General features: G+C 46.3%; 1 protein-coding gene across 3 annotated transcripts in view; it reads right to left on the bottom strand.

Annotated features, from left to right (window-relative positions):
• The window catches only part of TCF7 (transcription factor 7), a 75,368-nt gene extending 60,355 nt beyond the window's left edge, over positions 1-15,013 (bottom strand). The window contains exons 1-3 of one of the 3 annotated variants that reach the window (XM_075056809.1): positions 14,194-15,013; positions 14,029-14,095; positions 13,590-13,696 (exon numbers count right to left, since the gene is read on the bottom strand). In XM_075056809.1, coding sequence (XP_074912910.1) covers positions 13,590-13,696; positions 14,029-14,095; positions 14,194-14,400 — 381 coding nt within the window. In that variant the 5' untranslated portion in view covers positions 14,401-15,013. Of the gene's footprint in view, positions 1-13,589; positions 13,700-14,028; positions 14,096-14,193 lie in introns of all 3 variants that reach the window. The other 2 variants (XM_075056808.1, XM_075056810.1) reach the window with 2 other exon arrangements.
• Positions 15,014-23,812: the final 8,799 nt, after the last annotated feature.

Raw genomic sequence — 23,812 nt, 5'->3', positions numbered from 1 at the left:
TGATGGTCATTCCAACCTGTGTACTTGGGTAAGGCAATTACAGAGTGAGTTCAACCCATCGTTACTGCTGGCTGTGGAATGCCATGTGTCAGGAAATGGCACCCGACCATCACCAATGCAGATAAGCGCTACGGAGTTAATTAGCACTATGGAAAGGGTGGTTCAAGGAAGAATTGCTTCAAAACTTGGCTTGGAGATTAATTTATCCATCCCTACCTGTAACGCACTGTCAAGCAGTTAATGGTACGTTCAGCTACTGGGGTAACTGAGTGAAGTTCAGGAGGAGATGATACACCATGATAAAGAGGAGATGATATAATGTTGGGTCCTGCAGACTAAGAACTCTACAGCTGTTCCTTGCTCCAACTGAGACATGTAGACTGTAAGAGTTTAAAGAATATAACACAGCCACAAAGTCTTTTGTTAGTTTTTTTTTGTTAAATACATTTGGGAGAAATTTTTCTTTACATCCAGAGGTTCGGTTGGCTTCTCTGTACTTGTTACCCAGCATCTAAGCCACGCTCCGCTGCTGGGGTCTGCCATTCTGCCTTTCGCAAGGAAAGCCCCAGATACAACTGTTGCCTATTTAAAGTCATCTACAAACCAGTTTAATAAAAGCTGACTGCATCTGCTTCCATGTTATTAGTTCTGCCCCAAAACTCTGTTCCTGGCAACACAATGTTCCACGCTAATGAGCCAAATCTTCCCCTCCCATGGCAGTACTCCTAAACCTCCACACCATTCAGTTCACAAAGTTACCACCCTGTTTTCCCCTCGGGGGAGGGAAGGATTGCAGCTGCAGAGGGGGTTCTTCAAATAATATGAAGGCCAAAGATCTGTGGGAAAATCTGCTCTCAGACAAATAGCACTTGGGGGCATCTGCAGAGAGAACCAGCCCCTCTTTACTTCTGTCTGGGTCCCACGTCCTTCTGGCAGCGGAGTTTTTTATGAACCAGGCTGCCATTAATCCCCTGCCAGTTCCTACACCCTACCATCCTCTGTGGGTAGACAGCACAGAGTGGGAGATAATGCTGCAGGGAAGTGGTATTTACTTCAGCTGGATTTTGTGGCTTCATGGGAGAGTTTCTACTCAGGGCAGTTATTTCTCACCCGCTCCTGCTGCAAGAAGGAGAGATTTGGTGTAGACTAGGACAACTTTTCTCAGCCCCTTTTCCAGTGAATCTTCACCCATTCTTGCCACTTTTCTCCTCGCAGCACCGAGCGCCAGATAAACAGTGAGTCGAGGTTATCGCTCTGTAGTGATGCTGCTCAGATTAAAGAGAAATCAGATAACTCTCATTACCTAACTGAAACTCGCTGCTAGACTTTTATAGAGAAACGATAACGTCTGAGAGCTGGAGGACTCTGCTGCCCTGGCAGACACCCTGCGGCACCCGGGCTGAGCTGGGGGGGCTGCACCCTGGCTCTCCTGCCTGGTTGCTCCCGTGCCCGGGATGCGGAGATGATGCCCGGGATGTGGAGATGCCTGGGATGCAGAGATGCCCGGGATGCAAGACAGAGCCCCAGACACCAAGAACACGTGTGGTTTTGGCCTCCGCACGCTCACACCTGGAGCCTCCAGTAAGGAAAATTTAGGCTTAGAAGTTGACATGGGCACGATTGATGGCTTTAATATTTTACAAATGGATGCGCTAGCAAAACGGCTGTCTCTACCCCATCGTGCTGAGTTTCCTCCTGTTTCTGAAAGTTGGACTGAACTCATCTGTCCGCCTCCTCTAATGCTGTTATAAACCTTTCTGCACCACATGCGACAGCAGCATCTCCCTGGAAAAGATTTCATTCGCTTCTGACTTTGCCTCAAGCCATTAACTGACAAACTGGCAGCTAACTACTGTTAACAAATGATTTCCTAGAGATTACTGTTTAAGTAAAAAAGGTTCCAAGATAAATAGACTCATTCTTCATGACAAGGAATTTGAATTATGCATCCAGGGGTTTGGTATGTGTGTCCAAAAACTATGCTGTGCAATCCTGGAGGTTGTTCTCATCAGCATATTACAAGCGGGTAAAAAAGAAATGACATCGTGTCCTCGGTTTAATAGCGCAGATTTGCGCAGGAAGTGTATTTGAGACAACGTGTTGGACCATCCAATCATCGTTCCCATACAACTAATGCCACTCTATGAAATTACCGTTTCGGCTGAAAAAGCGATTTGTTTTTAAAGCAAGAAAAGACGCCAATCGCCTTGAAGGAGTTGTGGTTTTAGGGCCACCTGCAACTTGCTAAAAGATTATGAAATTGCAATTTGTTTAATATCTTGAAGTAAGTGGTCTAATAAGCAGCACAGCTTACTTTTTTTGGCTAGTCCTTCTCTGATCGTTTCTGAAACATCCCCTCTTGCAGCAGCCTGTGTTGGATTTTACGGGGTTTTTTTCAGTATGGACGTGGCTTTCCCTGCAGTGCTCTCCAAACGTAGCTTACACATGAAACGATAAAGCTTCAAAATGCTCCTGGGGGAAACTGAGTCACGGAAAAACAAGCTCCTGGGGGACTGGGAGCAGAAGCTGGGATAAAACCGCGCTTCCTCCACCGCAGCCCTGCGCGGCAGTTACAAGACTATCCGGTTCCTCTGCTATAAAACTTGGTAACATGCCTCACTTCTTACCTGATTTTGAGAACATCCTGTGTTAACACATAAACAACTGGTGCTACTAATGTCTGTTTATTTGGCTATTTACATGCGTCTGACACGGCACCTGGTGCTCTCCGGTAAGAGGATCGCTCGGCTCCGTATCAAACGAACTCCCAGGGCGCAGGCAGGAGAGAGGCAGCTCCCACCCACGGCAAACAGCATCGCACCCGCCCGGGAGTCAGCCATTTACCACTGCACTGCTTCTAGGAGAAAATCTGGATGAAGAGTGATGCTTTTGGATATGGGAGCTGACCTTTCAGGGGTTCACTGCAGCCTGCCTCATCCCTCGGTAGGCATTTATATGCTGATCCACATACTAGATCAGTACAAATAGTATATTATAATTTTAAAACATTTTATTTTGCAAAGTTTAAATATATGCATGTATTTATATGCTATTTCCAGTACATGCCAATAACCAAGCAACTGGCACTGACATATTAGGTAATTTTCTGTCCTCTTGAGTGAAGAAATTAAATTTTCTCTACAACAACTCTTGTATTCAAGTGCTGTCACAAGTCCCAGCCAGCACGCGTTTAGTGTCTTTACCTGAATTCTGCTTCTAGCAGGAAAAGCAGAGTTCACCAGAAGAGTAAAAAAGTTACATTGCCGGATATAACCTGGTTTCAGCCATCAAATTAATTATGGAAAACACAAAAGGGCTTAGGCACGATGTTAACTTCAAGCCAGAAGCATTAAAAACTTTTTAGCTTTTTCTGAACACCAGTATCTATTGCATTATACGGAACACGTATGCCAACATGAGCCAAACCGTCTTTGCACTTAGTTGGAAATACATCCTTAAATCACTGCCAACTGCGTGTAGAAATAAATGCATTTACTCTATAAGGTTTAAATAAAATTATTGCCTTGTCAAGGTGTTCCCATGTCCCCAGTCCAGCTGTTTTAGGGACCTAAATCAGCAACAGCAAACACATTTCTGTGATGTCATTTTACAGTACTTGATTCTTCAAAGTTGCTAACAGCCTGCAAGAATTTAAGTCATTGATCAAAAAACTTGAGAGCATGTTTCCATTGGAAAAGGACTCCAGACCTGGACAAGGGACAAGAGCTGCCCTTGAGTTAAAACAACATGGGGAAATGACTGTAAGTCTCACAGTGAATCACTGAGTTGCATTACTTGAAGAGTTTGTGTCCTGCCCCATTACAACCACAGCTACATCTGATTTGAATGAAACTTCAGACTTAATGATTTTCATGCCAGCTATTTAAGGAGCAATGTAATTTTCTTCAACACTCTATTATTTCATTCGCTACCTCCAAAGGTTTTGCTCCAATTCCAAAAGCAAACTTATTTTGAGGAAATAGACTGTTTCCAACAGGCTTTAGAAGGGCCAAACGCTTAAAACCCTGGACCGGCTTAAACCGCAGCCTTCAGACATCCTCATGTTGGAGGGTGTACATCTCCAGCATCCCCATCTCTACTTAGAAAAATGCAAACAAGAGATCAGCACTGAAGATTGAAACATTTTGCAGAAAGCTATCCCTATAGTAATGATTTCAAACAAATAACAAGCTAAAACCGAAACACAACAGCGATAAAATAAAATCTGATGAGCTCTTCAAAAAGATCTCGAGTGATATCAATTGGCAGGACTCTGTTGTCTATCCCAGAGCTATGGCAGTTTATCCCAGCCAGGGCTTTGCTGCAAACACACCAAAGCCAGGAGGCTGCATCCTTTCATATTTCAAAACAAAAGCCAAGTTCTGATTGCTGGGACGAGGAAGAAATTTTTTGTTGTGGATACATTACTGTGTAATTACTGCAGATTTCATTTACTTTCTTTTGAATACTACAGCAGATACAAAGGCTGGGTAGATGTGGCAGCTCCTCGTGTTATCATCTAGTGCTCTAGGTCTATATTTTGACAGTAAGCCCTCCAAAATATCAGGGATGTGTGTGTCTATTGAAGGAAAAAGAAAACATTTCCATTGATAAGAGACAGGGAAATACAACTGATGCTGTCAACCACCGTCAAACTGATAGCAAGGAAAGAGTTTCATGTAAAATTAAAAAAAAAAATCATTTATCCATTTTCTCAATAAAAGCAGGGTTAGAAACATGGGGATAAGATCAGAGAGGAACACCACTGGGTAAGGGACTATTCATGGGACCAGAACGTGGAAAATTCCATAAAGCACAAATGTTGCTAAGAATATTCGAAAGTCAAAGCTTTCTGTGGGTGTGCATGCATAGAGATGTCAACACAACTATTTCATGATCACCGAAATTGCTACTAGCCTGCATCCTCTCTGAATGGCTATTTTTAGGACCCAGCCTTTCATGTGGTATAATGATGTGGATTTTACAAGAGCATTTATAATGTGTTTCATATGGTGTACAGTCCTGGAGAAATTGCTTTGTATCAGAGAAAGTTAAACAAAAAGGTTTGGGTGGGTTTTTTAAAAAACTTTATTTCTTATTTTATATTATTGCTTCTGTTTTGGATTTAGGGTTCATGCACATATTTTAATTTATCCTATGTGACAGCACTGCCTGTCCCAAAGGGACGCTCAGCACAGCACGATCTGATCCCGCAAAACGTCACCTGGATTTCTGAATCCGCGCATCCCTTTGGGCGGTCGGATTTCAAAGCTGGCAATGCCACACGGCTGTAAGTTATAGCAGGAAGCCAAAGCTCAAAGGCCAGATTTCGACCTCGGGTATGCTGGTGTCAGGGGTTGTGCACTGTCTCCCGCGTTAGAATCGGCTTTTCTTCTTTTAGGGCAAAGTCATACAAAGCGAGGTTTGTAGAAGACGACAACTCGTCCTCGCTATCTCCACTCCCGCGCCAGTAATTCCAGGGCAGCGGCACGTAACGAGAACCAATTCATCAGCCTCTCCATGCTAAGAACAACACATTTTCATGTGGTAGATCTTAAGATGGTTTATTTCCTAAACATGAAAGCAATCTCTGCAGTGCCATCTCCTCAGTATTAGAATAAAAATTCCACATTTCTGATCCTTTCTGAGCATTTTGCTGGGAAGAATATCTCCCCAGCACTTCTTCCACAAGTGTGTTTGTAATTGCATCCCCCTCGTGCTGAGTCAAGCATACTTTACGATCTTGGGCTTTCACATTTTGCTTTTGTGTAAGTCCCATCAGAGGAGAACCTCTGTTTACGCTCGTGTATGCTATTCCTCAGAGCAAACCACAGGAGAAAACAAATTTAACATATAGCATGCAAGTTCAATCACTAAAAAAAGTCCTTTTTTGGTCAGTCCATGATTACCGCGTAGCTCTTCAAGGCAGACATATACTTTGTATATTATAGCTCCAGATTCTCAATAGAACAAAGGAGATACTGTTGAGATGTTTTTTTGCCTATCATTTAATCAAATGTAAAGTTGTTATAACCGGAGGGGAAAAGTGCTCTAGATTCTAGTATCCAGCTTTACTTTGGTTTCAAAAACTTACCACAGCATTGTTGAGTTTATTGTTTTGTTTAACAAAATACTAATTTTGGGACCCCGTGAAACACAATGAAGCAGATTCTTTTCATTGCAGCTGAGCTGCGTTTAGCACAGAAGCGGCAGACGGGAGAGGAGCAGTGGTTTAAAGCCACTTTGGTGACCTCTTGCCCAGCACCTCCAGCAAGCAGGATGCTCTGGATGGGTACCACTAAGTCTACCAGGTTTTGCTAACCCTCCTCATCCTCATTATTGACCAACTGTCCCACATTCTCCGTGAAACCACTTCACAGAGGCAGTGGTGGTGGAATAGTCCTTCGTAACTTCGGGAATGGTCATAAAGACTCAAAGGCAAAAATCAGTGAAAGCGCCACAGGACAGAGCAGTGATAAGTTGCTCCCGTCAGGAGGTGAAGGTGAGAGCTCTTTGTCCAAGACCATTGGGAGGTGACCAAGAAAAAGATCCTGCTGTAATCAAGACTCAGAGGCGCATGATGTTGCAACCCCTTCCTTTAAGACATGAGGTAGGTGGGTTTGTGAGCCAGCACCATGTGCTGAACTGGCAGTCCCAAGGCAAGAATGAAGACCTCGGTTTTGTACGGACTTTGCAGGTTCCCAGGACATCTCATCCTTCACACCATGAAACACTCGCCCTGCCTGGGGGCTGGAGGGAGCCGTGCCCTCCTGGACAGACCGCTGGACAAGCCAGCAGACAGAACAGGCGTTCAGCCTTTACTGATTCAGCTGGATTAAAACTGGAAACTAGGAAACGAACAGCTCTGTATCCTGTTACCAACCCCCTGAGTCACCCATCCTCCTGCTGAACCTTTGTTTCATCCTCCAGACACAGAGACTAATGAGCAAGTATCATGTTATAGCCTATTTTTTAAAGAGATATTTGGAAGAATAGCACATGAAAGAGCCTGTGGGGGGGGACTCACACGTCCCAGCTTGGCACCAGCCTGGGATTTGGTCAGGCTGAGAAGTTTTCCTGCTGCAGTGGCTCTGCAAAGAGTTCAGGAAGCAACTTGCACCTATTCTCCTATTTCTGTGCCCTCCACCCACCATCGGTAAATGATGAGGTAAGAGCATGTATACATCAGGCTGAGAGAGATGCTGATGTAAGCCATCTCCTGGCACCAAGAGCAGTGAGCTGGAGCGGCAAAGGCATGGGAAACCAAGGAAATGAGCAGCAAACGAAAGGAGAGGCGTTACATGATGGCTGCAGACAGCCCAAAGCCTCGGAGGGGTGGGATGGAGAGAAGCTCCAAAAGGACAGTGCGGGGGATGTCTGGCACCCAGTCCTTCTTCAAATCAATGCAACAGACGGGAGAAGACAATCCTTGAGGATTTCTTGAGGAATTTGTGACTCACACACGGTGCAGATTTTAGTAACTGAATGGCAGCATGTGCTCGACTGTTGGTTCACCCAAACCTGCCCTGTCCAGCACAGCCTGCCCACGAGCATACACAATGCTCACAGACGCATGGGTCCTTCCTTCACCTTCTCTACAGTGAATTAGCGAGGGGGCTTAAAGGCCAACCTGTATGAAACGAAGACTAAATTCGGTCTTGCTGAATCGCTCATGGCCAAAGGGCAGACCAAGAACCGCAGGTGTCAAATTAATGGCAAGCTCTAGATGTTTCCTCTAAACTGTTGATGTTTCTCAGCACTTGACTGTGCTCTACCAATAACCATCATGTCCTGTACACACAGAGTCCAGACCAGACTGCAATCTCAGGCGTGCAGCTCACACCACCCGTATCCTGAAAACCTGCTTCACTTGCAGATCACACTACAGATAGAGAGGGATTCAGCCTGTGATTAGGATCTGGCCCTTCACAGATGATCTATGAGAGCAGTCAAGAGAGTCATCCCTACAGAGTCGGCAACGTCTGTTTAGTCACAGGAACACACGCGTGGTTACTTGAACGGGTACCTCGGAACAGCAAATGCCAGCACACCCGACTGTACGCATTTGTCAGAGTTTCCACCCTAACGCAGGAATTTAATGGTGCCTGTAGACTTATGGCAGGAGCGAGACCGCCAGCTGCGAGGCGACACGTGAGCACGTTGCAGAGCTCCTTGCTGCCCTCCCGCTGCTCCCCCCTTCTCTCCGTTAAAGCTTTGGATACCGGACCAGCTCTGTTCTTTCATCTTGGACATGTCGTGCACCGCTAGCACCCAAATCACTTTGTTCTTCACAGTTAAAGTTTCAAAAATATTAATCATTAACACGGGTGAGCTTTGGGAGCTTGGGTTGATGTTAGGTCTTTGCTTTTCTCTCCAAATTCTCAACCCGTTGAGCTAGTAACATTTCACAAATGGCAACAGTTGGAAGCTTGCAGAAACGGTGCCTTTACCATACATATCTCATAGCAGCTCCCCACTGACAAAGCATCCTGTGCCTGGGAAGCCAGTTCCAGGGTAGCCTGCGAAGGAATCCCAGTGGGAGAGCAGATATTGTTGAACTGTCTGAATCACGTGCACGCTTATTCACATGCACAGATTTACATAAAACTTGCTTTTGTTTCCCTGTGACATTTTTCTTTCTCATTTTTTCATTCCAAACAATTTTAAAAATAAGGTTATATTAGACCACACACAGACAGTACTGTATCATGTCACTGCTTCTTAAGCAGAACTCTCTAATTTATTTCAAAGGGAAGTTCTGCTTCAAAATTGAGGGTGTGATATGAACTCAGAAATTAACACAAGAATTTTCCTTGGGGGGGAACCAAGGCTGAATCAGACATGCAATAAATGACCTCGGAAGCCCTGCGCCTTGGTACATCCACCTATCCAACATTATGCTTTAATACAAAAAATTATTTTCACCATTATCCTATTTCAAGCCAGGTAGAAGAGCTGAAAGAAGTGGATTCGCTCTGGTCAGGAGGGAACAAATTACTCATCTGTCTGTCTGCCAGGACGTCCATCAGCAGCCACCGCACTCCTAATGCTTTCTGCCAGGAATATAACAATTTAGGGGGGCACCGTCCCGTCCCAGCGAGGTCCCATAGCGCAAGCCCTGCAGCCAGGGAACCTGGCTGGGATGCTGCTGGCGATGTTGCCCTCCCGCAGCAGCAGACACCGCTGGGAACACACGGAACCGCTGTTTGCTTGCAGCTGCCCTCCCTCCACCCGCAACATCTGGAGAGGGATGCACCAGCCCTCTCGCAGCGACAAATTGCCATCACGTAGCGACTCCGGGGAGTTTTTGCCGCCGGTTTCAACAGGATCAGAACTCGACACAGGAAAAAAGCAATACTGAACTATCGCCACGACAGTGCAAGCTGGGACAGAAAGACCTCTACAGAGAAGCAGCTGAGCTGCAGATTTCCTTCCGCCAACTGCTGCGGGGGCAACAGCCTCCTCCCGCAAAAGGATGGAGCAGCCTTGGGGGAAGGGGGCTGCAGCAGAAGTACCCGTGTCCCAGGGCTCAGCTGCTGCCGCTTGAGCTTCTGTCCGGCGAAGGGCAGCGGGAGACTTTCGGCTCCATGCTTTTTGACCTCGTGTTAAGACATTTGGGACTTGTGGCCCCAGGCCAGCAGTAACTGCACTTTCATCTTGCCCTGCCCAAGGGGACGTTTCAAACCCACTGAACAGCAACCGAGCTCACGGAGCCCGGCGGACCACAGGGAGAGGCTCTGCACTTGGGCATTACATCCTCGGCCTGCCATCTCATTTGGGGACTTGAAATGTGCAGAGCTCGGGAAGGTACCAGCACCCTTCTGCTCCTATGTGAGCTCTCGTTAGACAACTTAGTAATTAAGAAAATGAGGTAGTGTCTGTTTTCCAAAGAAACAGAGGCTCTCGGACCTCTGTTCCTCACACAGACAGAAAGTCCAGTGCCTCCGCTTTTTATATAGAACATTTTCGTTCTGCCTTCACGCACCTCACACGCTCACTACATGCAACAGAGGTGCACAGAAGGTGTGAAAAGCTCCCGTGGGAGCTCTCCCACCGACTGGAGTGGGGAGAGCTTGTGCCCTACATACGGGACAACGTGGCTCATTCCCCTATTTTATAAACCTATTTACAAAAGGAACTTATAAGTGCTCCTTCTACCATTTAACTACCACATGGTACAAGATATAACAATGTTCAGAAAACCCCCTCGGGTCTAAACTCAATTATACAACTGTAGCAAGAAAAATATTTTAATCTGATCAAAGTGTTAACATGTTTGACCATGTCTGACCTCTAATGTTTGTAACCACCTAAAAGGCTGATGTTCTTAGTAAGGATGTACCTTAATTTGATTTAAAGTCATTTGTACTATTTAAAAAAGGATATAGTTTTATGATTTTACATTTCATTTAGAAAAACAGTTCCTCAACTTGTTAATATTATTTGGAAGTTTCTTGCAGATTTTTAACCGGCATATCCTATACATTTCACTCTGGGAAAAGCTGGCCTTTGCCAGAGTGGGGAGAGTCAAAGCGGAGTTATGAACCACCACGCATGCGACACCTGAGAGCCGGGTGAGAAACGGTTCTCCTGGGGCCTTGCAAAATTTCAAGATTTCAGATGCACGGCTCTTAACACGCTCGACAGAGAGCGTGCCCTCCCCAGCCCGGCCAGCCGACTGGGGGGTTCACATCACGCTCCCAAAACAGGGGACACCCGGGCTCAGCCGTCTGCCTTGTCCCCATCTCCGGGAGCATCTTCACTCACCCGCACGCCCCGGACCACCCCTCAGTCCTCCTTTCTCTCTTGGATAGCTCTACTGCCAGTCCAGGCTACTCGTGCACGCTCAAACCAGCATCGCTCCAGCCGAATGACCCTAAAACGGCGTTTGCCACCCGCAGCAAAGATGGGCCACTGAGCTGAGCGCCCAGGACCTGCCCGCTGCAGGCTCTCGCCGCATCCTGCGGCTCACTGGGGACATCGGCTGGGCTTGGCGCTGCTGCTCGTGTCAGGTACCCGAACACGTTCGGTGCATCGCTCCAGAGCAACGTCAGAGCATGTAAATAACACAAGTGGGTGCGTTTTTGGTAAAAAAAGAGAGGATTTTGGCTGGGGAGATGCGGGGAGCCTAGCAGGATGCTGAGGTGAGCTGCGGCGCAACAGTTAGCGGGCTACAACCACCTTGAGGGAAACAAAGCAAAAGTGATGCTGCTGAGAAAATAAGAAAGAAAAAAAGGAAAGCAGCACGTCGCTAATGCCGGTAGCGACACACCCACCCAGGCAGGCGCTCCGGGCTGGCTCCAGCACCGCTTGCAGCACCCTGCTGGGGTTCGGAGGGAGCCCACAGAAAAAAAAATATGTGGTTTTACGGTGCGTCGCAGGGCGGGGGTTCAACTCGGTGCCGGCCGCCCTTCGTCTTTCAGAGAGCTGTATTATATTTTTCAGTCAGGTAAATGTAAAGCCCTGACAGTTTGCCAAAGTACTCCTGGGTTAATTTTGTTAATCTTTATTTTTTGAAGATTCTGAAATTAATCCTAACTGCAAACAACCATTTCCAGGAAGTCTCATTAACCAAAATACAGTCTCCACTATCAAGTGTACGCATGACTGTGATACGTAATCCCATTCACTCACACAACACTCCTCCCCGACTCTACTTGTGCTAAAGTGTTAATTAAATACACTTTTATGGATGGTTAAGTATCTGCAATCTTCGGTCACAGATTTGACCTCCTCAATTATTGGAAGCAGCCACCAGATTATAGCCCACACTTTATATAATACACACAGTAGCAATAAATCTGTACGAGAGCAATACATAATTTACTATGATAACCTCTGCACAGTCAATATAAATACAAGACAAAATTGCTCAGAAAGAGATATAGGAATAGCTGTTGTACCAAGTCAAAAAACCAAGTCAAGGAAGAAATCTTCCTGTCTCTGTTAGGTAACTGATTTTTAGCTGAAAACATCAAACCAGCTTTTTAAGTCACACAACATAAACCACCGCAGGATCCGAACAGGGGAAAGGCGATTCACAAACCACAATCTACTTTTTAGCTTAATTGCTGATAAATAGGCTATTGTACTTTGTTGTCTATCTAGTAAGGGTGTAAGATTAAAGCAAATATTCTACTACAGCAAATAGCTGCTGGGCTAACGTAACTCTGAATTTACCCCTATTCTATACCAGGGAGCAAACTAAACGTGTTTAAATAAGACAAGTTTAATATTATTGTTTAAAATCTATCAAGGAGAGAGCAGCTTAGTATTTTAGAGGGGTGAGGAGGACCACCTGGTACCTGGAGGAAGGAACACGAGAAGCAACAGAAGAAACGCTTATTTGGAGTACAATAATGTACATTGGCCCTGCCTTGCAAACGCATCTTTTCTTGCTGTAAACTGCAGGAAGACTTCAAAATTTAAGGATGGCTCCTCAATATCTGCACACCAACTTCAGCAAAATTATGACAGTCTGCAGCTGGGGAAGTCAGCTCCCCCAGGAAGGGCTGTGCTGGGGTACGGGCAGGTTCACGGAGGGACCCGTCTCCTTCTGCCACCCAGGCCAGCAGGGTTGGGCGGGAGGACATGGCAGTGATTCCAGAAAACAGTATTTCACCACATTTTGAGTTTCATATGCCACAATCCATCCATTTTTCATAATGCCAGCTTAACATCCTACCCCTCTAGTGAACAAATGACTGAAATTGAGGAGGCCATTACATATTCTTTCGAACCTTATCCCTTTACAGGTTAAAAACTAAACCTGAAGTAAACCCAATGATGTTCTGTTCTCATTTACTGACCGTAAATGCAGAATAACATCTGAAATGAATGTAGCAATGCCGGCTCCCCAGAAGCGACACGAGGACCGACTATCTGCTGCAATGTCGCGACATTATTTTCTGAAGTTGTGATAGAGATGGTGATGAGAAAAGACAGCTTTTGTAGAGAAGCCTTTAGTTAATTATTCAGATAGCAAAACTTACAAACATTAGAATATACACAATTACTAAAGCAGATTTGACCCGAGAGAGAAAACTTTACAGGCAGAAGACAGGAATAGTCCTCCGGCAGCATTAAGCCTTCTCCTAAACACCTCTATTGCCATTTTAGAAGCACGAGATCCATCATCCACAACAGAGCCCTAACCAAAGGTAGGCCAAAACCTGGCCATTTTACAAGCGGATACGTCAAACTGAAGTTAAGCTGCGGGACGTATCCCTGAACACAAACACCAGAAGCTGCTCACCTCCACAGCCTGTGACCCAGAAAAACAAAGGGGCATTCTTACATTAGATATTAGGATTGTTTGCTGGAAAAGTAAAGGCGAACCTAGAGGATGGGGAGATTGGAAAAGAAGCTCCTCCGGCAAACTCGGAGCTAAGCAGGCACTTGCTGCCGAGCATCTTTGCCCCTTCCCACTCCTTCTCCTTTCGGCTTGGACAGAGCAGCGACCGGGCACTTTAGAAACCGGGCTGCAATTTGTCAGGAAAAAAGAAAAACACGTGTAGGTGCCTGCACAATAACTGCAACATAACTGCGAGAGGCCACGAAACTTCTCCGTAAGGAGAGGATGAACTCACCAGAGGTGACATAGATCCATTTGGCAGATAAGGGTCTGAGAGCATTAGGAAAGGGTAGCCAGAATACGCGGATCCTTTATACATCCCTGGGTCCTGATGCTTCATACCTGCTAAAATTAAAGTTCCCCATCAAGATTCTCCTTATGCCAGATGATTCCTCAGCCTGTCAGCCCCCCCCCCCCCCCCGAAGAAGTGACAGCGCATTTGGGGAGTCTTTTTTTGCCCTGTACCCCTCGGAGAGGGTGTTGGGGGGGTGCCGGGGTCCCCCGGGGGGGGTGTGTGGGGTCCCTCGTTGCTGAGAGGAGCAGCTTTCCCCCCGGAGGGGGGGGGGCTGTGGCGGCCAGGCCGGCATCCCTCACTCCTGGAAGATGGTGGGCTTGGGGACCAGGGGCTTCACCCACCCGGGAAGGACTCGGGGGGGGGGACACCCAGGACTAACCATCATCCATGTGGTCCGGGAGCTTCTCCTGATAAACCCTCTGCGGATCCTGCACACGCCTGATGGCCTGCATGGGGAGGAGAGAGACAGAGAGAGGCAGAGCAGGGGCTGGCGGGGCGGGGGGCGAGGGGCCGGGGCGGGGGCGGCGAGGGCGGCCCGGCTCACCTCAGGGTCGGCGGCGGCGGCGGTGGCGGTGGCCGGGCTGCCGCTGCCCTCCGACTCGTTCACCAGCGAGGACTTGAGATCGGCCAGGTCTCGCTCCGTGAAGGCGTTCTCGGGGATCTTCTCCTCCTGCTCCCCCTCGTCCTTGAAGGCCAGCATCTCGTCCGTGGCCCCCAGGTCGTCCCCGCCGCCGCTGCCCAGCTGCGGCATTTTCCTCCCGCCGCTCCCTCCCGAGCCGCGCAGCAACTTTCCCGGCGAGTATTGTTCTCCGCCGCCCGGATCAAGCCCTTCGCAATTATTTTTTTTTTTTCCTCCTCTCCCTCAATTTTTTTTTTTTTCCTCCCTCTCCAAAAAAAAAAAAAAATTTGCTCCCGCTTGAAATTTTTCTTGTTAAAGTTTTTTTTTCCCCTTTCCTTTTTAACTTTCCAACTTTTTTTTTCCCCTTTAATTTCGCTCCCCCCTTTCCAAACTCCCTTTAAATCCTTTCTTTAAAAAAAAAATAAAAAATTATAATTGTTTTTCCTTCCTAAATCTCTTCCTTACCCCCCCTCCCTCCCTCCCCCGGCGGCTCACGGGGGGCTCGGCAGGCTGCGGGCGGGCAAACGTCGCGGGATGCCGGGCTCGACAGCCGCCCCCCACCCCCCCCACCCCGCCGCCGCCGCCCCCCCCCCCAGCTTTCTCCCCCCCCCCCCTCCCTCCCTCCCGCGCCGCTTCTTTTTCTCCGAGCCCCGGAAAGTTTCCCTGGGAGCAGCGGGCGCCGGCGGCAGCCAAAGGCACGGAGCGCCCGGTGCCTGTGTGCGAGCGCGGCGGCGCGGCGGCCAAGGGCTGCCGACATCAAAGCGGCCGCCGGGTGATTGGCAGCTCCGGGGAGGGGCCGGGGGGCGGGCACACACACACACACACACACACACACACACGCACACCCGTGGAGGGACTGCCTTAAAGGGACCGCCAGCCCGCTTTTGGGGGGGGGGTGTGTGTGTGTGTGTGTCCCCAGCGCTATAGCGGGGTGACGCACCCCCCCACCCCCGGCTCGGTTGACGGGGGGTGTTTGGGGGTGCGGGGTGACCCGACGGTGGGCAGCGCTGGGGGTTCGGTGCAGCCCCCCCCCCCCCCGGTGTTGTGAGTAACATCTGGACGCGTAGGTACGCGCGGAGGGGGGGGACACGCATCTCTGCTGGCACATCTGGACGCTTCACCTGCGCGCCGCCGTCTGCGCGCGCTCACATCTGCCCACATCTGCAGGCGTGGGTGCCGCTTCGCGCGCGCGCCGCGTCCGCCCGTGGCTCTGCGTGTGCACGGCTGCGTATCCACAGTGGGTACGCGTGGGGCTGCGCGGCCCCACGCGCGTTCTCTACAGGCGTCTGCGCGTGCATCGACACGCGCATCGGGACACACGCGTCAGCGGGCACAGCTGCGCGCCGGGCACACACGAGCGCTCGCGCGCCTACGCGCACACCGGTGGGATCCACACGCGGCCCCGAACACGTCAGCACAAGTGAGCATGCAGCTGGACACATCTGCAAACGCACAGGCGTGCGCGCACACATCTGCACACACAAACGCTTCTGTACACATGAACACATCTGTGTACACGAACACTTCTGTACGTGCACATCTGTACACACGAACACTTCTGTATGCACAAACACATCTGTATACACGAGCACTTCTGTCCACATGAACACATCTGTATACACGAACCCTTCTGTACACGCACATCTGTACACACAAACACATCTGTACGCTCATATCTGTACACCCGAACACTTCTGTACACACAAACACATCTGTACACACAAACGCTTCTGTACACATGACCACATCTGTACGCTCACATTTGCCCACAAATCTACAGGCACAGATCAGCAGACACACAACTAAACATATAGGACCAAAGTCTGTACTTGGAACTGCAGACACACATCAGCACGTACATGGGTGCACACACAGACACGCGTGAACACATACACACGTGCGCACACAGAGGCAGGTCAGGCCGTGTACATGTGCACGCACAGATGCACATCAGCACGCATATGTGCGCGCACACGCACATCAACGTAGATGTGTGCTCACACAGGCGCACACCGGCACGTGTACGTGTGCACGCAGGCACGCACCAGCACATACATGTGCGTACGCACACACGTGCACGCACGACAGTTGTGTCCTCGCGGCCGTGGCAATGGCCGCAGCGTCCGGCTCCCCACCATCGCTCCCTCATCCCCGGCCCCTTCGGAGGCACAGACGTGACGTCGGATCGCAGAAAATTATTAGTTTTCCTGACTGGCCCCGAGGGTCAGGAAACATGAAATTACCATCTTCGCAGCCAATTTCGAAGACACTAGACACTTCTGTGTCGGCGTCGGAGTTTTTTTTTAAGCAGTTCCCATGGAAAAGGAAACTCCCCATCTCTTCTGATCACATACGACAGGTCCTGTGCATGTCTCCGGTAGCTTAAAACAACACACCGATATTTATTTTCCTTAATTAAGATTGCATAAAATAGCCCTGGGTCCTGGAGACTTTTCTACAGACTGTAATGACGCCATGTAAATTGTTTTTTATGACCCAATATACTACATATTGTCACATTCAGCCCTTGAATAGGAAGCTAAAAATCTCAGTCCCTATTTTTCTTGTTAATTAGGGTATTATTACTAGGGATATAATCTCATTACTTTTTGGGGAGGAGAAGAACTAGTTGGAGCCACTTTGAAAAGTACTGAATATATTTAAATGAAGCAAAATCTGTCTTTCTGCTAATTGCTGATTTTGCATGACACAGAATTATTGTTCTGGTTTAGGGGGCACAGTTTACGCTGGGCTGAAGGAGATGGGAGAGGGAAGGGATGCTGTTTGCTTTTTCCCTGCTCAGCTCTCCTATCCAAACGAATGAGCGGGCTACCCCATAGGAAACTCCGCCTGCAAATTTCCATTCTTTTAAACATCACAAAAATAAAATAAGCTGCAGCCACTTTGAGTAATAATCATTTGAATGAAATATTTGCTACTTTAAGATTTTTTTTTTTCTTTCAGATGATCCTCTTGTTTTGCATGTGAAAAAAATCGTCTGAGATTTACAGCCCTCCCAAATGGAGATAAAGCCTTGGCAATGAGTTGGAAACCTGTTGTAATCTGTGATCCAGGAAACAAAGAGCCTCATTAATGCAGAGACTTTGGTGAGCCTTTGATGTTAGCTAGCATAGCATTCACTCTCAGTTCCATTTGCATTTAAACATTCATAAAAACATCATCTCTGCTTCCTTTGCCTTAAGCAATTTAGGAGTAAAGTATAGCTTCTATTTAAAGAAACCCACTGTGGTGAGGCTTAGAATACAAATATCACATAATCTTCAAGCAGAGCAAATATTTTATCCTACATTTCTGGTGGGCACATTTAATAATATTATATTTAAGACCCAAAATAAAAGATCCATCTTATTTTCATTAATCTTACACCACATATTTCAGTGAAAAGAGAGAAGGGGCCCTGTTAATTCTAAATATACTACCTACCAATTTGTGGCAGTAAGAGAATTCAAAGGATTTTACATTATTCACAAGAGCTGAATTTTTGAAAACTGGATGCCTACAGCAAGGTGCCTGTCTGTATTTATGCACACAACACTGAAAATTTTGAACAAAGTTAGGTTTTTTATATATATGTAGTTTTTTGACCTGCAGAATCTTCATCCTGGTTTTAGAATGGAGTAAAAAAAGATTTTTTACTTTTTTAATCCTTTTTTTTTTAAATTTTATTTTTAACAAAGAGAAGTATAAAAGGAAAATACTAAAAAATCAGAATAAGCCTAACGTGTGGAGATTTTCTTCCAAGAGAAGGCACTGTTGCTTCCAGACGGCATCCTGAGGGAACAGCAGCATGTGCGGAATTTGGGGAATCACTTAGAAAACAAAGGCCTATCTATCTTATTATTTTCAAAAGTATTATTCTCAAGCACACCTATGAGAAGTGGAACAGTGCTAAAAATATCGGAGTCGGCTTGACTTCATGTTTGGAAATATTCAACGCAGGTCGGCCACGTTCGCTGTACCATTAAACATAACAGAGCGAGCTGAAATTGATCCCGTGTCACATCGGGAGCTCTTTATGTTTTCACTCTTAGAGCAAATATAAGGAAATCTTTATGTTTGGTGCTGTGAGTCAGTTCAGCCAGACTGATGTTATAAGCATTATAAGCAAGTTTCCTATATGATGAATACCCAAAATTAAAAACTGAAATGGAAAACACTTAAAAACAACTTTACCTTGGATAAAATATTTCTGGAGCTCGATCAAAGTAAAACAAAAAGCCTGGCTTACTTGTCAGATCATATCTGCACTGAACTTCAAGGTTTGATTTGTATTATTTACATGGAAAAGGTCCCAAGAAACCAATTTGGCACTAACTATCTTCATTACGTTTTTTCGCTTGTATGGGTGATTAAATCAATCTAGGGTTCCTATTTTAATTTTTTTTGAAAGGTGCAGCCATCTGTGAATTGAGGAACTTTTCTGATGTCATCTTTGTGCTTCAGACATACTTTTTTTTCCCTCCTTTTTTTTTTTTAATAAGAAGACTTTTAAAGGAGCATGTTTGTTTCACTCTTAGAGTTTCTAACTGTCCTCCAGTAGCTGTTTAGAATTAAAGGCGTGTAATAACTTTTTAGAACATTTTAACTCTAACACCTGCAGATAACAGTAAACCAGATTAAATTATAACCAAGTCTGTCTGTCAGTCTGTCTGTTCCTCATCCTGCATTTATCAACATGTTCTCTGAATGCTCTGTGTGAAACTCAGCACATGTATTTTTGTACCACGCTATGCACAGCGGCATTATGTGGCTTCACCATACACATTATATTAAGTGAAGCCTCTCCTTTAAAGTCAACGTAAACATTGCCACTAACTTCTCTTGGGCTAGGGTTTCACCTTCTGGTCTTTACAAGGGGCTTCAGAGTGAAGCACTTGGATTTACTTAATTTAGTTTATTTGTTTTTCTCAATTTTTTTTTCATTTAATAGAATCTGTTTGGAGTTGCTCCCCTTTTACTCTCTTTAGACACATTTTATCCTCTCATACAAGTTCATGTAAGGTGGGCAAGGGACACATCTATCCCAGGCAGGTTGAACATCCTACATCTGCCTTTCTATTTCATTGTATTTGCAGCAAATGTGTTTCCCTGATATGCATACACAAATCAAAGCATGCTTTAATTTAAAAAGAGATTTATTTCAGCATGGTTTTTTGTAGCAAATTAATAAATTCTCTACTAACAGAGGAACCTTCTAAATATTTACTATTCTTTTGGAGAAAAACATTTGCACAATCGTCCCATAAGGATGGCTTGATTGATAGATTGGCACCGCAAATGTTTCAGATGAGGCGGATGAGAACTCCTGTGTGGGGTTCCAGCTGGGAGCAGGAGCTCCTGGAGGATGGGCTGGTACCAGCTGAACTAATCCTGGCAAGTGACCAGAGTAAATCAGGCCACTGAAAGCTCTGTTTTGCCCAAAGGGGTTTACACTGGTGTAATTACCTCAGCATAGTCATAGCAGGAACATTTCCTTAGTCTAGACAAGCTCTAATAGGTAAAATAGATCTATCGTTTGCAACTGAAACATCTCGGCCCAGCTAAGGCAAGGGCAAAGCCTCGCGTTCTTTCCGCTTTGCCTTTCCTTTGCTCGCGTGTGCCCGAGTACAGCAGGATTTTGTGTCAGATTGGAGCATCCTCCAGTTTTGTTGGTCTGCGATGGAATAAAGGGTCAGGCAGTCGCTCAGCCATTTCCCTACTCGATTCACTCTGCCCATCTTAATCTTGCATGATTTTAAGTGTTTATTTGACTTCATGCATTGATCTAAATGTACTTAAAGGATTCACTGGCAGCTGCCGAAAGATTGCTTTTAAAATAACGACAGAAAATTGACTCCCTGACTTTACAATATTTAGGTTGCTTTTGAATGTCTACATGCTTTTCTGGAAATGTTTCCAGCTGCTAGGACTGGAGACTCCTTTTTTCCCCCTTGGGAGGCAAGTAGCGAAGGCACTGCAGTCTGCCGACTGGGGCCAGCATCCTGCTTTCTCCAGGAAAGGAAGATAATCTCTCTCAAAAGACTTCATCACATGTCAAAAGCCATAGTGTGAAATCCATTTTGGAGACTGTGATCTTTGGATAACTCCCTGCATGTACAGCACAACGTGGCACAAGCCGTCGTCAAATCTCCCAGCGCAGTTTTTGCCTTTTCCTTTGTTTAGAAGATACCCTCTGTTTCGATTTTGTCAGATTGTAAGACCATCTCTTCAGACAATTTTCACTTAACAAGTCTTTCCTTTGTTCCTGATACAAATAACACTTCAGATTATTAAAGGACTTTTAAAAGACTCATCTATTTTTCACTCTATGTGTTTTGTTCACCTCTTGCTGTTGGAACTGGACCAAGCAACTGGCATCGTGTTTAATATTTCTTATTACTTTCACTGTCAGGTTCTCAGGCGCTTGCCCAATGCTGAAAGATCTGAATTTCAAACAGGAAGGAGCATGTTTATTTGTTTACAAAAACACTTTTCCAGGGCTGCATCCTGTGGTCATACAATCATCCGAGTAGTCCCTGCTTCGATGAGTCATACCTCTAAATTAAAAGGACCCATGAAGATGGATTTGCAGAATCACACTCATTGCTTCCACAACCGTTTTTCCATAAACCATAGGGAAAAGTATGTTGATTTTCGGGTCTGTAAAACCTTATTTTTACCAAACCAAAGTACTGGGTTCCTTTTTATTCTGACAGTGCCCTTTACATTTTAACCAAATCCTTAAGAGCCGATAGAAGTAGCCCCTTGCTGTACATTTGGTACAATTCACATGAAGTACACTTTGTCCTGGGATTCCTGTTTGTACATTGCATGGAACAAAGTACAGGAGAAATCCAAATATTGTTCTTTTAGCTCAGGCTCTGCTCAGACATGCTATCCAGGCTGCAGCTGAGCCTGGTTAAGAGGTTGTTATCCAGAGCCAGCTTCCAACTGCTTCTTCCCTTCTTGCACATCTCCCACCGAAGGTGACTGTGCTCCATCATGTGGGGCAGTGTAATTTCACATGTAGGCACTTCCCAACCTGCTTCTGTCTGAATGAGCCCGTTTCTAAAAGACAGCCCTATTGTTAAAAGGGCACTAACAAGAATAATTAAAAAAAAACCCCTGGGTTAGATAGATCTGAATGAGGATCATTGCTGACAACGGGGCTGGACGGTGGCAATGAACTGCTGAACTGAGTGGCAGACAGTGAAATTGGTTTTAGTTGTCGTGACCTGGGACATCTGAATGGAGAACTGCTGTCTCTGGATGCTCAAGCGGGCAGTGAAAGGAACGAGACCCAAACTAGAGGCTGCTTCGCTGAGAGGTACCTGCGGGGACTGGTGCTGCTGCGGAAAAGTGAAAAGAGTTTGGGATTATTATGACAACCTTGGCTGCAGCTCTTTCTGTGATCCCCACATTAGCACATCAAACTCCTGCAGAGCAGAGCTGGAGGCTTTGGCAGTCTCCTGCCTTACACGACCATGCGTTTGAGTCCCATGGCAGGAAGCCCTCCCTCAGTCTCTGCAGTCTGATCACCTCCTTCCCAGTGCCTGGGCTTTGCAGAAAGAAAGGGGGAAAGAAATGGAAACAGCTGGTAGGAAGCGAGACTAAAAGGAAATTGTCAGGATAATGGTGGTGGGCTAGGGTGGCCAGATCAGCAGGCAAAGGAAAATAATTTCAATGTCTAAAAGCCACCCATATCATGTGGGGCAGATTGATCACTTCTGATACATTACTGCCAGCACCACTGCAGACCCATGGCAAAAGGTGTCTTTCTCTGCACTTATTAGGGTTTTTTTTCTGTATTGTTTTTAGTTTATGGTTGTTGCCTGCTGTGAGGAAGAAGAAAAATAATTGAAGACATGAAGGCAAAAATGAAGCAGGGAGAAGAACCTGGGACTCGGGGGAGAATACTGAATTTATAAATGAATGTTCACACCAAAATTATTGAAAGGAAAAGGAGGAACAAACCGAACATATTTATGAATCTGAATTCTGCAAGGCAGAGCTTTCTGTTAATGAATGCAGAACACTTCATTTACTACTTGGAATATATTTTTATTTATTTTGCAGATGCTATTTCTTTCAGATCTTTACTGATGATTTTCTCACTGAGACACACTGACAACAAGCCAGGGTGAGCTTGTCAGCATCATACTTCTCTGTACTTCAGACTGAAAAATGAAAGAAAAGTGAGGAAAGGTAAAAGCGGAAGGGAGGCTTGTATTCCTGCATCATTTATGCCACCCCCTTTATCCTCGCTTTCTCCCTCTTGCCAACAGTTTCATCACTCCCCCTAGTTCAAATGGATGTGGGGGACCTTGTGCAAAGTACGGCATGGTTGCTCCTACCTACTTCTCTGCGCTTCTGAAGTGCTTACAAAGAAACCAGATTAAAGCAGCATTAAAAGCTGTGCTACAAATCCTACCATATTAAGCAAGACAATTCTTATAGCTGTTCGGGGCTAGCTGAACAGAAGGGGTGCCTTTGAGTTGAACTACATGTTTCAACAGTATGTTGTTCTGAAAAGTGTTGTATATGTGCCGACATCCGCTGTTGGCATGTGTACAGACTGAAGCTTGCCAGCTCCTCCTAATCTGGAAAGAGGAGACATGCAGTGTTAAATACATGTGTCATCACTAGTCATTCCCCCCCCACTCCCAGTTTTATCATTTGGTTGTGCAATATATTTGAACCAAGTCAGCCCATTCAGTTTAGATGAACTTAGGCCAAATAACTGTACTGGAGCTGACTTCAGAGGCTTGAGAGGAGTTGCTGGAGTAGCTCTTCCATAAGTAAATGTGAACACTCTGTTATGCTCCTCATTTTACTCCTTAGACAAAGGCCTGTTGGTAGGGTTGCAGTTGGAGGGAGGGAGGGAGAGGCCCTAAGAAAACAAACAAACTATGCAGCTCATTGCATCATATGACTTCTGACTCCCATCATGTTAAATCTTATAGGCAAAACAGGGCCAGGCCTAAGCAGGGCTTACAAAGGGGACTCCAAGGAAACCCATGCTGCCTGGGATGGTTTTGGTGACTCAGTGGGTGACATGGGTTCTTCTGAGTCAGGACTGAACCAGTGTTCTTGCATGACGTTAGCACACCCGAGCTTAGGATGTTTCTTAGACTGGAAGCCTGACTACTCATGCCAGTAAGGGTCCTGGGAGGCTTTTGCATTCATACAGATGGTGATCCCAGTCTCCTGCTCAAAGTCCAGCTGTATTAATTGTGTTTTCCCTCAGTAACTGCTTTGTATGGTGTCAATTATTGCCCCCTTTAAGGCTGTGACCACAGTCTATACCACAGCCCTGAAGTATGACTGTAGCCGGTTGTGATGCACTTTTAACTGGTTAGGTGGAAGCCAACACCTGGGCAACTACAGTGTCAGCTGCTCAGTATTTAGGCAGGGATCTCAGGGCTCCCTCTTTTCCCCTGACGATGGCTACAGCACTAGCAGTACGTGAGCTCACTCCTCTAAAACAAGCTTGTGTATGTCCACAGGGGCTGTAGGCACACCTTTGGGTTTCTGGGCTGACTTG

This window comes from Buteo buteo, chromosome 24, assembly GCF_964188355.1.
Source record: "Buteo buteo chromosome 24, bButBut1.hap1.1, whole genome shotgun sequence".
Lineage (NCBI taxonomy): Eukaryota > Metazoa > Chordata > Aves > Accipitriformes > Accipitridae > Buteo > Buteo buteo.
This window is presented reverse-complemented; position numbering and strand designations above follow the sequence as displayed.